Source organism: Naumovozyma castellii, chromosome 3 (assembly GCF_000237345.1).
Source record: "Naumovozyma castellii chromosome 3, complete genome".
In the NCBI taxonomy this organism is placed as follows: domain Eukaryota; kingdom Fungi; phylum Ascomycota; class Saccharomycetes; order Saccharomycetales; family Saccharomycetaceae; genus Naumovozyma; species Naumovozyma castellii.
In genome coordinates this window covers 698,818-712,481 of record NC_016493.1, presented here as the reverse complement: position 1 = coordinate 712,481, position 13,664 = coordinate 698,818, and the positions used below count along the sequence as shown (strand labels likewise).

Genomic DNA, 13,664 nt, shown 5'->3' with positions numbered 1-13,664 from the left:
CTGTCATGAAATCGAACAGTCCAATGCTATCAATTGACAAGATCCTTGAGTCTGCGGATAGCACTTGCTCTTCTATTTTTACTCAATCCAACAACTGTCAGATCCCTAGTGACACTACGATTCCTATATATACCAAAGAATGCGATATTTATGCTAAACATGAGAGATACAACGATATTATGGAAATGCAAAGAGAGATGAAAGATCAAATAACTTTTAAAACTGAACAAAAGCGCCTTTATCGTTGGAGAACAAGAAGCAAATCACATGTTTTAGGGCCAGCAAGAAGGTCAACTCAGGCTTTGAACAAAACAACAGCAAAGAGTCATCTTTCCGACTTGGAAAACATTAATGAACCTAAGAGAGAATCTATACTTGGGGAGGAAACTGGCTTGAAGGAAACGGAGCTTGGTGAACTTAATCCCTTTCAATATTTGAAAAAGAATAACCTTCCTACTAAAGAATTGAGTCGTTTAACAAAATTATACTGTAACAGGAAACTAGATGAAACAAGAAGTAAAAAAACCCAGGCAATTGATGCACACGAGATGAACTCCAGTTCTGACCAACTTGAAAAGAGACAAAGGAAAGTTACCACAACCACAAGATCAATATATGACAAGAATCGCATCATTCCAAGCAATGTCAAGAACAGACTGAAAAAGGGAACTTCTGGTAAATTACAAAGTGGAAGGATCCATCAGCCTTACCACCTTTCTGTAAGGAACGAACAGAAGGCATTATCTCAGTGTCAACAGGAAATGCCAACTGCAAATGAACAAGCTAAACTCATTTCAAAGAAACTTGTTTCCGAAAGGGTCGATTATTTAATTAGGGATTATAATAGTAAGATCCAAAATAAGAAACACCAAACCATTCCAAAAATAGAGGCCCCTGTTCCTCAGAGTGTTCCCAGCCAGGCTAATTTAATGTCAAAGCAATGGAGTCGTATTACCGACGAAGAACTTAGTATCGTCGAGTTATTAGGAAAGGGCGGGTCGTCTAAGGTATATAAGGTTCAGGACAGAACTGGTAAATATTATGCCTTAAAACAAATCTTACTAGAGGAGCTTGATGAAAATTTGAAAACTGATCTCGAAAGAGAGATTGAATTGTTGAAGAGATTGGCAAGAGAAGAAAGAGTGGTCAAATTAATAGAGTACAAAATTGATGACCGAATGGTGCAAGTCTTAATGGAATGCGGAAACTTTGATTTATCTCATGTATTACATGAAAGAGTCAATAGACCATTTGATATTAATTTTGTTCGTCTTATGTCCAAAGAAATGATTGAATGTATCAAAGCAGTCCACGATTCAGACATAGTTCATTCTGATTTAAAACCTGCCAATTTTATTTTTGTAAAAGGTACATTAAAACTTATTGATTTTGGAATTGCAAACAAAATTGCCGATAATACACTAAATGTATATCGTAATACGCAGATGGGTACACCTAACTACATGGCACCTGAGACATTGATCTCCCAAAACTATTCAAACAATAATAATAACCTTCTATGGAAAATTGGAAAACCTTCGGATATCTGGTCATATGGTTGCATTCTTTACCAGATGACATACGGACATCCACCGTATAGTTCGTTTTTGGGGCATGATCGTCTTTTAGCTATTATGAATCCTAATATTCAAATCGATTATCCTAATGAATCTCCATGCGGAAAGAAGGTTCCACAATCCTTAGTAGCCCTTATTAAAACATGCCTAAATCGGGACCCTCAATTAAGAGCAACAACAGATGAAATTCAACATTGTTCATTTTTTAACCCTATGATTATTTCAAAGCCATTTTTAGAAAGTTTGATAGACAATGCTATCAATTATGGAATTGAGAATCAAAATATAACGCAAGACCGAATTAAACTACTGTCGAACGAAGTTGTATCAAAGCTATCAACCCTGAATCTTTAGTACACATACAACATCTAGCTTAAGTATTTTAATCCTTATGTTTAGTTATTTTTTTATCTCTCCAATTTAGTCAGTAGATACATATTTTTATTTATTAATCTAACTAGAATTATTTCATTATCTATTGTCTTGGACCAAACTTCACCATTGAAGCAGCACCACTTTCCTGCCATTCCTGTTTAGAAAGCCACATGTGATCCTTATCGGCCATAATGCTAGCGAGGACTGCCCCACCAATAAATACCATATGTTTTCTCCTTGGGGGATCTTCAATTCTGACTTTGAATTTATCTAATCTAGTTGGATCGTTACGTAAAACTCTTGTGAACCACAGTTGTTTCAATTCTTTCTCTAATCTAGATGGCAAACCTGGATACATACTGGAACCACCAGACAGGACAATGGCCTTGTATAGTGCAGATCTAACATCGACGTCAGCAGATTGAACTGTGTCGAAAAGAAGTTCACCCATACCCGGCTGTTCAACGTCAACAAGACCTGGTTGAAATAAACATTCTGGAGCTTCAAATCTTTCTTGACCCACCTTGATAGTTCTTCCATCTGGTAACTCATAGCTCTCCACTAATGTCGTAGTTTCCCTTGCTAACTTTGTATCCAGATCTAAGTCATATGAAACATAACATAGCTTCTCCTTTATTTGGCGAACAGTTTCGAAATCTGCTGTTCTATTGAATGCATAACCACGACGAGACAATAAATCAATCAAATGTCTTGTCACATCTCTACCTGCTACATCTAATCTTCTTGTTAGATGACCCAATACAACAGATTCATAAACGGGGACGATATGGGTGACACCATCACCAGAATCCACAACAACACCTGATGATAAACCTTGGGCATATAGTGCTAAGACAGCTTGGATTGCTACATACACACCACCAAAGTCATATTTTTCAAACATAACTTCACACATCTTTTCTCTATTTTTCGTTGGATTCATTGGTGGTTCAGTCAATAGGATCTTCCCGTTAGATGTGGTTGGTAATTTCATTTGTTCGAAAAAAGCATAATCCCATAACAATTCCATGTCAGTCCAGTTCTTAATGATACCATTTTCCATTGGGTATGATATTTGCAGATAAGAACGAACTTCACTAGCCTCGTCACCGATCATGATATCCTTTAATGGAGTAGTAATATTCGCACGTTCTTCAGCTCTTAGAATAGGCCTACCGACAATAGAAGGGAACGTGTAATCTGGGAAATTCTCACCAGCACGCCCGATCTTGACAAAACCAGTACCTTGATCAAGGACTATAATAAGGACAGTTAGTAATTGAGTCTCAAAAAGGGCCAATGACAGATTTCACTAATAGGGGTTGGAATCTTGCATTATCAGTATTCGCAAGAGCAACTGTGTATTATTGAATCTGCATTGTAAAAACAGTAGTATTGTAACATACCAATTGGACTATGTGGATCCATCTTTGTAATGTATAATTCTTTGGATTCCTGTGGTTTGTTTCAAATAAAGCTGTATTGTATGAGATTATGCGATTTATTTCAATTTAGGTATTTATTCCTCGAACAATCAACTGAAATTTGAACGCAGTCGTGCAACACGATATTTTAGTGACACAACAATTGAGAGGAAGATAGTGTGCTTTCTCACTAAACGTTATGGGTTCTGTTCCCCTTAGCATGATGATTTGCTAAAATCTTCTTTACCTTTACTATATAAAATTTTGGGATATAATTTTATGTCGAACGGAAAGAAACTGTTGGTCTATAAAAAGCAACTTGCTTCCTAACAAAAACACACTCTCTGTCTGTTTTACAGATTGAGCGTAGTGTATAATATTACAAATACCGTATTTGACACATGAAGATGTTTTAACGTTAATACCAAAAAATACAATACGAAATACATTAGATTAAATAGAAAATAACCATATTCAATGGAGCCCTTGCTTTTTCAATTCATCATACAACTTCTTAGACATTACATTACCAACAGAATCTTCTACTTCTACTTGGAGTTCTATACTGCTCACCATAGGCTTCGATGAATTTTTTTGAGAATTGATATCAACCCACAATTTTTGTGCTTCTTTGATTTTAGTAATCCCTTTAAACATAGAAGAGGGCTCGATTCCTAGACAACGTAGATGGTATTGATGGGTTGGTGCTGTAAAATGTTTTTCGAATGCTCGGCGGCCTTTGAAGATTTGATTACTACAAATCTCACAGGGGTACTCAACGTCAAGACCCTGTAACTTGTAAAGCCAAAATGGCATCGGTAGACCATCTGGCCCCAATGGCATATCAAACGAACCTTCTAACAGGCCTTGCCCCTTCCCAGATCGTTGTTCATCATGCTCTAAATCTGCATTGTTTTCATCGCCTTCCTTTTCGTCAGAACTATATGCTGGTTTTTCGTAATTCTCCGTCAGTCTTTTCATTTCCTCCATTCTTTCATCAGCAGTTAGAGCCATTTTCATCTCTATAAATTCATAAGTTTCTTTAAATTCTTCCTGTAATAAGAAAAAAAACCTGTGTAACTTATATTCAGATAAAAGAGCATTTTTCCTTTGTTTTTCATTTTTAATATGGTTCTTCCCAGGTATATGATTAACAAAGACAGATTCAGTCTTGAACCACTTCGCACATGCTTTACAGTATTGACCCTTAACAGAATGTTCAGTTGGTTCCTTAATATATTCAGTAAACTGGGATTCTATTTGGCTTGTGATGGCCGATTTGTTAATTAACGCGTATTTTCTAAAGAAGAAACTCTCGACATAGGAGCATAAACTCTCTAGAAATTTCATATACCGATTATTTTTCCTATCCATCGGTGGGTGCGTTAAATATTTCTCTTCATCCATAAACACTCGTAGTAAATTTAAAAATTGAAGCAAAGTTACATCACCTGTTTTCACAACATTCAACCATTCAAGATAAAAATTCTCAAAGTCCATATATTGCCCATATTGTTCTTCTCTTGAAAAGTACTTGTTAATATCCAAACCTGCGCATCGTTGAGATAATATATTGTTAGGCTTTGACTCAGATATAGAAGCTGAAAACATCGCATATCTTGTTATTTTTTGGTTAATGGGTAGTACTTCAGAACTGGATTTCTTAGCATTTATATCTTGGATCATGGTCTTGAAGGTCTCCAAGGTTATGTTGTCATCTTTAACTGTCTCTTTCCCAAGATCCAAAAGCACTCTCCTTCTCTCTTCGAAATCTTTCAAGAAGATATTAATTTCTTGTTGTTGCAAGACAAATTGTTTCCTGCTCCTTTTCAGTTTCTTCCTCTTATAAATTTTATTATTTGATTTGTTTGATTCGGCTGGGGTATCAATGGATAAATTAGTCAGAATTGAAAGCTTCGTAATGTTATCGTAATAAAGTTCAGGATTACGTTGGAACCTCTTCGCAATTGCATCTTCAATGACTTCTAGATCCTCTAAAAGATTCCTCTTCTTCTCCAGTAGTGGGACCATCTTCGACCTGCTGCTTACCTTGGCCAGTTCCTACAATATATTTACTGTTATGTCTTACAATAGGCCCAGCTAAAAATTTCAAATTCTTATTATTAGTGAAAACTAATTGATTACGTAATATAGTCTTGAATTTTTACTATAGATGATATTATATTATACAGTTTGTTTATATATCCATAATTTCGACTAATACTTCCTTCTCTTGGCAGGACGAGCATTCTTAGCACGTTTCTTTTCCATGAAAGCTCTTTGTTTCCTGATTTCTTCTGTGGACTTCAATTCACTCTTCATACCAGGACCACGGAACCCTCTAACTTGAACACCATTCTCAAGAGCCTTAGCCACTTTCTTCTTTTGTGTTTGGTAATCATCTCTATGCTTGTCAGGAAGTTTTGGTGCCTTAAGTTGTTTGTGCTTGAACTTTCCACGGACAGAGTTCTGGGCACCCGGACCTTGGGTTGGATCTGATAATAGATTCGATGGAATACTACTTTCTCTAGCTCCCACTTTTAATGGCTTCAACTTCCTTGCCTTAGTCCACTCATCGAATTTACCAGATCTAAAACTGGCTGCAATCTTTTGCCCACTCTCACCAATAATATATTTCTTGTTGTCCAAACCTTGAACGTTAACATACTTCTTTCTCTTCTTATCCCATTTTACAGTGGCGGTCTGTTTATGGACTTGAACCTTATCATCATTATTCAGATCATATGCAGCTTGGGCTGCCTCATTTGCAAATCCATTTGCCACTTGCAATTGCTTGTCTTGAATATCACTTGCTGGTGCATAATGACTTAAAAAGAAGGTTGGATCCTTAAAAGTTTTCTTTTTTTTCTTATTTTCTTGACCTGCTAGAAGTTCATCACCATCTTCAAATTGTTTCAAAGTGTCTTCAGAAATAGTGTAACTATTATCCTCAGCATTATCACCCTTTAACACTTCATCTTCCATCGTATGCGTCAACCCAGCTAACTTCTCTTTTTGTAATAATTCGTGTCTTTCCTTTGCCTTTCTTTGGATTGGGGCCAATTGACGTCTTCTTCTCTTCATGAAAACTGACATTTCATCATCAGGATTACTTGCAAATTCAAATACAGTCTCTTTATTTCTTCTATTTTGTAATTTAGCTAAGAAATCCAGCTTCTCCTTTTCAGCATTCTTACCAAACATAATGTTTTGTTCATCCCATCCTGATGCAATAATCTCTTTACTTCTCTTCAACGATTCTGGCGAAGCTGCAGGACGAGTTCTAAAATATAATTTCTCAGCCTTCATAGCCACACCTTTCAATAATTGAATTTCGAAATTGGATTTCATTACATTTTGATAAAGGTCACCTAAACCTTCCAACTCCAATCTTGGTGCGGAACCAAGAATCATTCTATTAGTGTACGATACCTTTGGAGGTTTGAAATTTATTTCATCGTGACCCTCGGCAATCCATTTCTTTAGCATTATATCCGACATGGAATCATACATAGGTGTCATTAAGATTTTTTTACCCAAGAAGATTTCCAAATCTAACAAATAAGGCAGTTCAGATTCAGAAACAATAGAATATGCCCAACCTCTATTACCAGCTCTTGCCGTTCTACCTACACGATGAACGAAAATCTTGGAGGAAGCAGGGAGTGAGAAGTTAATCACATTCGCTAACATGGGGATATCCACACCTCTGGCTGCAACATCAGTAACGACTAAAATGGATGTGAGACCAGTTCTAAAATTATATAGTTGACGTTTACGTGCATGTTGATCCAGAGTACCGTAAATATACGATATCAAATATCCAGATTCTCTTAATAAGTTGGAAATATATTCAACGTGATGACGTGTAGGAACAAACAATATAGTAGATTTTTCTGATGGCAATTGATTTGCTGGAGGTAAACGTTCTTTTTTAAATTTCTTTCTCTTCCCCTTTTGCCTCTTATCGTCTCCGTCCGAATCAGAATCTGATGCATTATCCTTTATATTTTGAGCATTAAACTTTGCAAGTTGGTCTCTGGATGCCAGAGGAATCTTAATCACTTCTTGTAACAGATATAATAGATTTGCTTCCCTTTCGTCATTCTTGGTAGAAAGGAATAACATTTCCAAGTTTTCAGAAATCTTTGTTTCAGCATCTAATCTAACCAAGACAGGATTTGTTAAACCAGCTTTAGCAAAATCAACCAATGAACTTGGTAAAGTGGCTGAAAATAGTAGCGTCTGTCTTGAAGATGGTAATGAGGCCAACAACTCATTTAATTGTTCTTGGAACCCCATTTCAAATAATCTATCAGCTTCATCGAAGACAGCATATTCAATACTTTTCAAATCTAAATTCATTTCCACTTTCAAATGTAGGAATCTACCCGGTGTAGCAATGATGACATCTGGGTTGTTCATCATCATACCAAATTGATCTTCAAGGGAATCACCACCTGTCAATAAGACACTACGTAATTGAGTTCCCTTGGAAAAATCTTTAAATACATTATGAGTCTGCATTGCCAATTCTCTTGATGGTGATAAGATAACTGCACGAGCACCAATCTTACCAGAATGAGTCTTTAGTTTCTCAATCATGGGGAGAATAAATGCTGCCGTCTTACCTGACCCTGTCCTGGCCATACCAACAATATCTCTATTTTGTAAAATCAAAGGGATTGTCTTTCTTTGGATAGGTGTTGGTTGACGAAACCCTTTTCTCGTAATGTTAGAGATAATGAATTTTGATAGACCGAAACTGGGGAAACTACCCTTCTTATGCTTAGATTTATCCAAATTTGTGGTAGAGAAATATGCATTAACATCATCATCCTCGTCTTCGTTGTTTCGACGGTCTGCTTCATCATCAGACAATTCTAAGCTAGGAAAACTCTTATCCTCTTTCGTTTTGTTGTTGTTCTTCTTTTTGTCATTTTTCTTCTTTGTCTCAGTTTCATCATCACTATATTCGATGACATCTTGAACGTCTTCCTCATCATCGTCAGATTCACTAGCATCAGACTCACTTGAATTCAATGCAATATCTCCAGCAATGTCAAATCCGACATCTTGATCTTCATCACCGCTGGAAGCCGCTTCAGCATCGCTGTCCTCTAATCTGGATCTCTTCAAAGTAGGTGCCATTGTATTCTACTCCTTCTTGCTAGCTAGGAAAGTGTTACTAACTGTTCTATGGTAGCTTAGTTACTCGGTACATATAGTGAAGATTTCTTAAATATTTCAGCTCATCGCAAAACGAAAATGAAAAATTTTCCGATTTGTGAATCTTCAAGTTTTCATTGAAAAGAACAACAACTACATGCGTCAACGAAACGATATGAGTAGACACAGGAGGAGCTAATCTCCCACTTTATTAATCAATGATCACAGACTGTAAGTGCATTTTTTTGTTTGGCCATTGGGTGTGCTCTGCGTAGGATAAGTATAGCCGTCTCGCATGGGTAAACAAAGCACACTCCCCATACCATCAACCTCATCTATATGTCCGCATTGTCACTTTCTTGATTGTAGAATGTCTATTCTCAGTAGATCTAACATGTCCGTTGTCTCTAAGACCTCTAATTAGAATATCTTGATAATCACACGTGGATCCATAAAAGCCACAGAAACCCAATTGTAGTCACTTTCTTCAAAACGAACAACAACGTTCTCACTCATTACTTGAGCAGCAATAGGAACAAACTAGCAAAGACACTATGGTATTCGAAAAGGAATTGTTGCTAGCCACTCAAGCAGTCCGTAAAGCGTCTCTTCTCACCAAGAGGATTCAATCTGAAGTGATCGCACACAGGGATTCCACCACCATTACAAAGACTGATAATTCACCCGTGACCATCGGTGATTATGCTGCACAAACAATCATCATCAATGCTATCAAGGCTAACTTCCCAGATGACAAAATTGTCGGTGAGGAATCTGCCGAAGGTTTGGAGGATGGGTTTGTCTCTGAAATCCTAAAGGAGATTGAAATTAATGATACCGTTTTCCAAGGGGAATACTCGAACGATGATGATGTTGGATTCAAGTTTGTGGATAAAAGTTTCCCATTGAAGTCTATTGAAGATGTTAAACAAATTATTAATTTCGGGGATTACGAAGGAGGTAGACAAGGGAGATTTTGGTGTTTGGATCCAATTGATGGTACCAAGGGGTTCTTGAGAGGAGAACAATTCGCTGTCTGTTTAGCATTAATTGTGGATGGTGTTGTCCAAGTTGGGTGCATTGGCTGTCCTAATTTAACCCTAAGTGATTATACTGACTCTGTGAAGGATATTCCAGGCCATGAATCATTTGGTTACATCTTCCGTGCTGTAAGAGGCTCAGGTGCCTTCTATTCCACTGCATCAATTGCTAAAGAATGGACTCAGATCCACGTAAGAGACATAAAGAACACTAATGAGATGATCACTTTGGAAGGTGTGGAAAAGGGTCATTCCTCTCACGACGAACAATCCCAAATTAAGGAACAACTGGGTGTAACAAAGTCATTACATTTAGACTCGCAGGTGAAATACTGTATTCTAGCGCTTGGATTAGCAGATCTTTACTTGCGTTTACCTATTAAGATGTCTTACGAGGAAAAGATTTGGGATCATGGGGCCGGAAATGTTATCGTCCATGAAGCTGGAGGGTTCCACACTGATTCTATGAAAGATGTTCCATTGGATTTTGGTTGTGGGAGAACCTTAAAGACTAAAGGTGTGATTGCTTCCAGTGGTCCTAAGGAATTACACGATTTGATTGTGGCTACATCCAAGAAAGTCATTTCCCAAAGAAAGTAGATTATTTTATAGATAGATATGTAGAGCTGTAGAAAATACACTTAAATTTTACACCGTAACGTTATGGAAAGTTCTTAAGCAACTACTGTAACATAATGTTTAAAAATCTAATATTGACACTCTAATAATTTATGAAAAATTGGAAATCCCTGAAAATATATTCCATTCGACAGTCAAGAATTATTCAAGAACAAGAAGCATAAAGAAATGACAGATTCAAATTGGAAAGTTTCTATTACAACATTTAATTGTGAAAAGGAGTTCCCCGTGGATCCATCCTTAGAAAATGTTCGTTCCCTTATTATCAAGCGTTTACTCTTTAAGCATAGACATGAAGTGAAGGATATATATGTCTTTGGATTTCAAGAACTAGCTCCAATATGGGAAGGTTCATTCCCCAGTATAATGAATTCTTATACTGATACGTTATACCAGTCAATTGCATCAGTGTTGCAAACCTTATTCCCTGCAGATGAATTCAAATTAATCGGCTCTGAAACTGTGGGTGCAATAGCAATGCTTGTTATTGGCCATGCCTCCGTGACTGTAAACGAGGTGTTGAAGAATAAAGTAAGATGTGGTATGTTAGACTCCAGCTTGAAAGGTGGTATTGGAATGTGTTGTACTCTTCAAAAAAATGGAGGTGTTAATGGCACATTTACGTTCATTTGCAGTCATTTGACTGCAAATGAAGGGGAGAAAAATATTATTAGGAGACGTGAAGATTTTCAAAGTATAATGGACAGTTGTGATACCCAGTTTGGAGATTATAAAGATTATCATGTGTTCTTTTTTGGCGATCTGAATTATAGAGTGAAAGGTTGGAATCACTTGAATAACACTGATTATTCAAATGAAGAAACTATAAATGAGTTATTAGGAAACTATGAAGAATTCTATCATTCCAAGCAATCATATGACACATATAAGAACTTCATAGAGGCCAGAATCAATTTTCCTCCAACTTATAAATATTTGCGTGGATCATATAAGTATAATACTAAGAGAATACCGTCTTGGTGTGACAGAATTCTTTACAGAGCTCCAAATTTCAAAGAAGATATTGATAAACTCACTGAGGTTTACACATCTGTCGATAGAATCCCTGAATTACAATTCACTGACCACCAACCGGTAATGCTGGTCATTAACCTTCCACAACTATCGGAAACTAGATTAATTTCTTTAGAACAAGGGCCTATAGTGAGTAATCTCCAACCGAATACACTTGGTGATGCTGTAGATATCATAATTGGCTACGCTGGATGGTTACAGCATTTAAAGGTTCATTATCTGCTTGTCGGATTGTTCCTTTTATATTTACTATACATATTTTTTATCTAAGGATTTATTCCATTCCTTTGCTCCTGGTTTAGTTGAACTTATCCTATATCTAACTTACATTGTAGTAAAAATTATTTTAACGTTAACAATACTGCTTTTTGTTTGAATATAAGAAGAATGAAAAAATCAGCATTCGTGGCTTCAACTCCAAATCACAATAAACAGTAACCACTGTTGGAACAGAAGCATGGGTATAACTGATTTCGATGGTTATCTTGAAAAGGAGAAGGAGAAGGTGAAAAGGGAGGTGAAGATAAAACAATCGAGACATCAGAAGAGTTCCGACATTAAAAGTTCGAAACAACTTCGTGATAATGCAGGCTTCAAACTAAAAGTTGTTGAGACAACAGCGAATAAGAATAAGCAGAGTGATCCAGAGTATGAAGTGATCATAGATGGTACATTGCGAAAAATAAAACCTTATTACTTCACCTATAAAACATTTTGCAAAGAGAGGTGGAGAGATAGAAGATTGTTAGATATATTCGTCACAGAATTTAGAGATCGTGAAGAGGACTACTATCGTAAAACTATTGCAGCAGGCTTGGTGTATGTTAACAATGAACCCGCCAATTTGGAGACAATTGTTAGGAATGGAGATTTGATAACGCATAAGCTACATCGTCATGAACCTCCTGTATCTTCCAGACCAATTAAGATTGTTTTTGAAAATGAGGACATATTAGTCATAGATAAACCATCCAGTTTACCGGTACATCCAACCGGGAGATTTAGATTTAATACCATCACAAAGATTTTGGAAAGAGAAAATGGCTATATTGTACATCCCTGCAATAGATTAGATAGACCTACAAGTGGATTAATGTTTCTGGCGAAGACTCCCAGAGGAGCTGATTCGATGGCAGATCAATTGAAGGCAAGAGAAGTATCTAAAGAATATGTGGCAAGAGTGAAAGGGGAATTCCCAACCGAAGAGGTAATTGTTGAGCAACCATTAAGATCGGTGGAACCAAAAGTGGCCTTAAATGCAGTATGCTCAATGGAGGACCCAGGTGCCAAACATGCCAAGACAGTATTCAAAAGAATCAGTTACGATGGTCAGACTAGTATTGTAAATTGTAAACCACTAACCGGAAGAACGCATCAAATACGTGTCCATTTACAATATTTGGGTTATCCAATCGCAAATGATACTATTTATTCTAATCCAAAGATTTGGGGTACAACTTTAGGGAAGGGAGGAGATGCAGATTTTAGCTCTGTTATTAAAGAATTAGATAAAGTGGGCAAGACTGAATGTGCAGAGAGTTGGTTTTATCCTGATTCGATGGGTGAAGCATTAATGGGTGAAAAATGTGCTATATGTGAAACGGATTTGTATACTGATCCGGGTCCAAACGATCTTGGGTTGTGGTTACATGCATATCGCTACGAATCAACTGAACTTGACATGACAACTGGTAGAAAGAAGTGGAGTTATAAGACGGAGTTTCCTGAATGGGCTCTTGAATCGCATTATGACTACATGAAACTAGCAATTAATGAAGCCAGAAAATGTGAACCAACAAACACTGCATTCAGTGTTGGTGCCATATTAGTTAATGGAACGGAAATCATATCCAGGGGATATTCTAGAGAATTAGAAGGAAATACGCATGCGGAACAATGCGCATTGGAGAAATATTTCTCTTCAAAGGGGAAGAAAGATATTCCATTTGGCACTGTTCTTTATACCACTATGGAGCCATGCTCATTCCGGTTAAGTGGAAATGAACCATGTGTACAAAGAATATTATCGCAGAAAGGTAATATTGGCACAGTGTTTGTCGGTGTGATGGAACCAGATACTTTTGTCAAGAATAATACCAGTTTGGCATTATTGGAAACAGCTGGGATCAACTATATCTTGATTCCTGGCTTTGAGACCGAATGTACTGAAGCAGCAGTCAAAGGACATGAAAATAGAGCAGAGTAGCCTATGACCTTTACATGCCGCCTCAATTAGCCCGTTATTAATTGTGCCGGGGGTATGATGGCGTGACAGACCGTCAAACGCGACTGAAAAATTGTTTGTTTTGATGCTTCTGTCACTTTTGAAAGCAAATAGGGAATAATAACATACAACAAACGGATCCTATCTATATATATCTCGAATATATTTAGTCTATAGAACA

General features: G+C 36.9%; 7 protein-coding genes across 7 annotated transcripts; 4 read left to right on the top strand and 3 right to left on the bottom strand.

Annotated features, from left to right (window-relative positions):
* Positions 1 to 5: 5 nt before the first annotated feature.
* NCAS0C03560 (uncharacterized protein) lies at positions 6 to 1,931 on the top strand (the record flags this gene model as incomplete). The annotated part of the gene is made up of 1 exon (XM_003675663.1): positions 6 to 1,931. The coding sequence occupies one exon, from the start codon at positions 6 to 8 to the stop codon at positions 1,929 to 1,931; it is 1,926 nt and encodes a 641-aa protein (XP_003675711.1).
* A 121-nt stretch (positions 1,932 to 2,052) lies between these two features.
* ARP2 (actin-related protein 2) lies at positions 2,053 to 3,380 on the bottom strand (the record flags this gene model as incomplete). The annotated part of the gene is made up of 2 exons (XM_003675662.1): positions 2,053 to 3,209; positions 3,359 to 3,380. 2 exons carry the CDS (start codon positions 3,378 to 3,380, stop codon positions 2,053 to 2,055), a joined length of 1,179 nt encoding a protein of 392 aa, XP_003675710.1.
* Positions 3,381 to 3,850: 470 nt separating this feature from the next.
* On the bottom strand, positions 3,851 to 5,407 carry PRP9 (SF3a splicing factor complex subunit PRP9; the record flags this gene model as incomplete). Its single annotated transcript, XM_003675661.1, has 1 exon — positions 3,851 to 5,407. One exon carries the CDS (start codon positions 5,405 to 5,407, stop codon positions 3,851 to 3,853), a length of 1,557 nt encoding a protein of 518 aa, XP_003675709.1.
* Positions 5,408 to 5,593: 186 nt separating this feature from the next.
* DBP10 (ATP-dependent RNA helicase DBP10) lies at positions 5,594 to 8,527 on the bottom strand (the record flags this gene model as incomplete). Its single annotated transcript, XM_003675660.1, has 1 exon — positions 5,594 to 8,527. The coding sequence occupies one exon, from the start codon at positions 8,525 to 8,527 to the stop codon at positions 5,594 to 5,596; it is 2,934 nt and encodes a 977-aa protein (XP_003675708.1).
* A 572-nt stretch (positions 8,528 to 9,099) lies between these two features.
* Positions 9,100 to 10,185, top strand: MET22 (3'(2'),5'-bisphosphate nucleotidase; the record flags this gene model as incomplete). The annotated part of the gene is made up of 1 exon (XM_003675659.1): positions 9,100 to 10,185. The coding sequence occupies one exon, from the start codon at positions 9,100 to 9,102 to the stop codon at positions 10,183 to 10,185; it is 1,086 nt and encodes a 361-aa protein (XP_003675707.1).
* A 207-nt stretch (positions 10,186 to 10,392) lies between these two features.
* Positions 10,393 to 11,529, top strand: INP54 (phosphoinositide 5-phosphatase INP54; the record flags this gene model as incomplete). The annotated part of the gene is made up of 1 exon (XM_003675658.1): positions 10,393 to 11,529. One exon carries the CDS (start codon positions 10,393 to 10,395, stop codon positions 11,527 to 11,529), a length of 1,137 nt encoding a protein of 378 aa, XP_003675706.1.
* Positions 11,530 to 11,716: 187 nt separating this feature from the next.
* Positions 11,717 to 13,465, top strand: RIB2 (bifunctional DRAP deaminase/tRNA pseudouridine synthase RIB2; the record flags this gene model as incomplete). Its single annotated transcript, XM_003675657.1, has 1 exon — positions 11,717 to 13,465. One exon carries the CDS (start codon positions 11,717 to 11,719, stop codon positions 13,463 to 13,465), a length of 1,749 nt encoding a protein of 582 aa, XP_003675705.1.
* Positions 13,466 to 13,664: the final 199 nt, after the last annotated feature.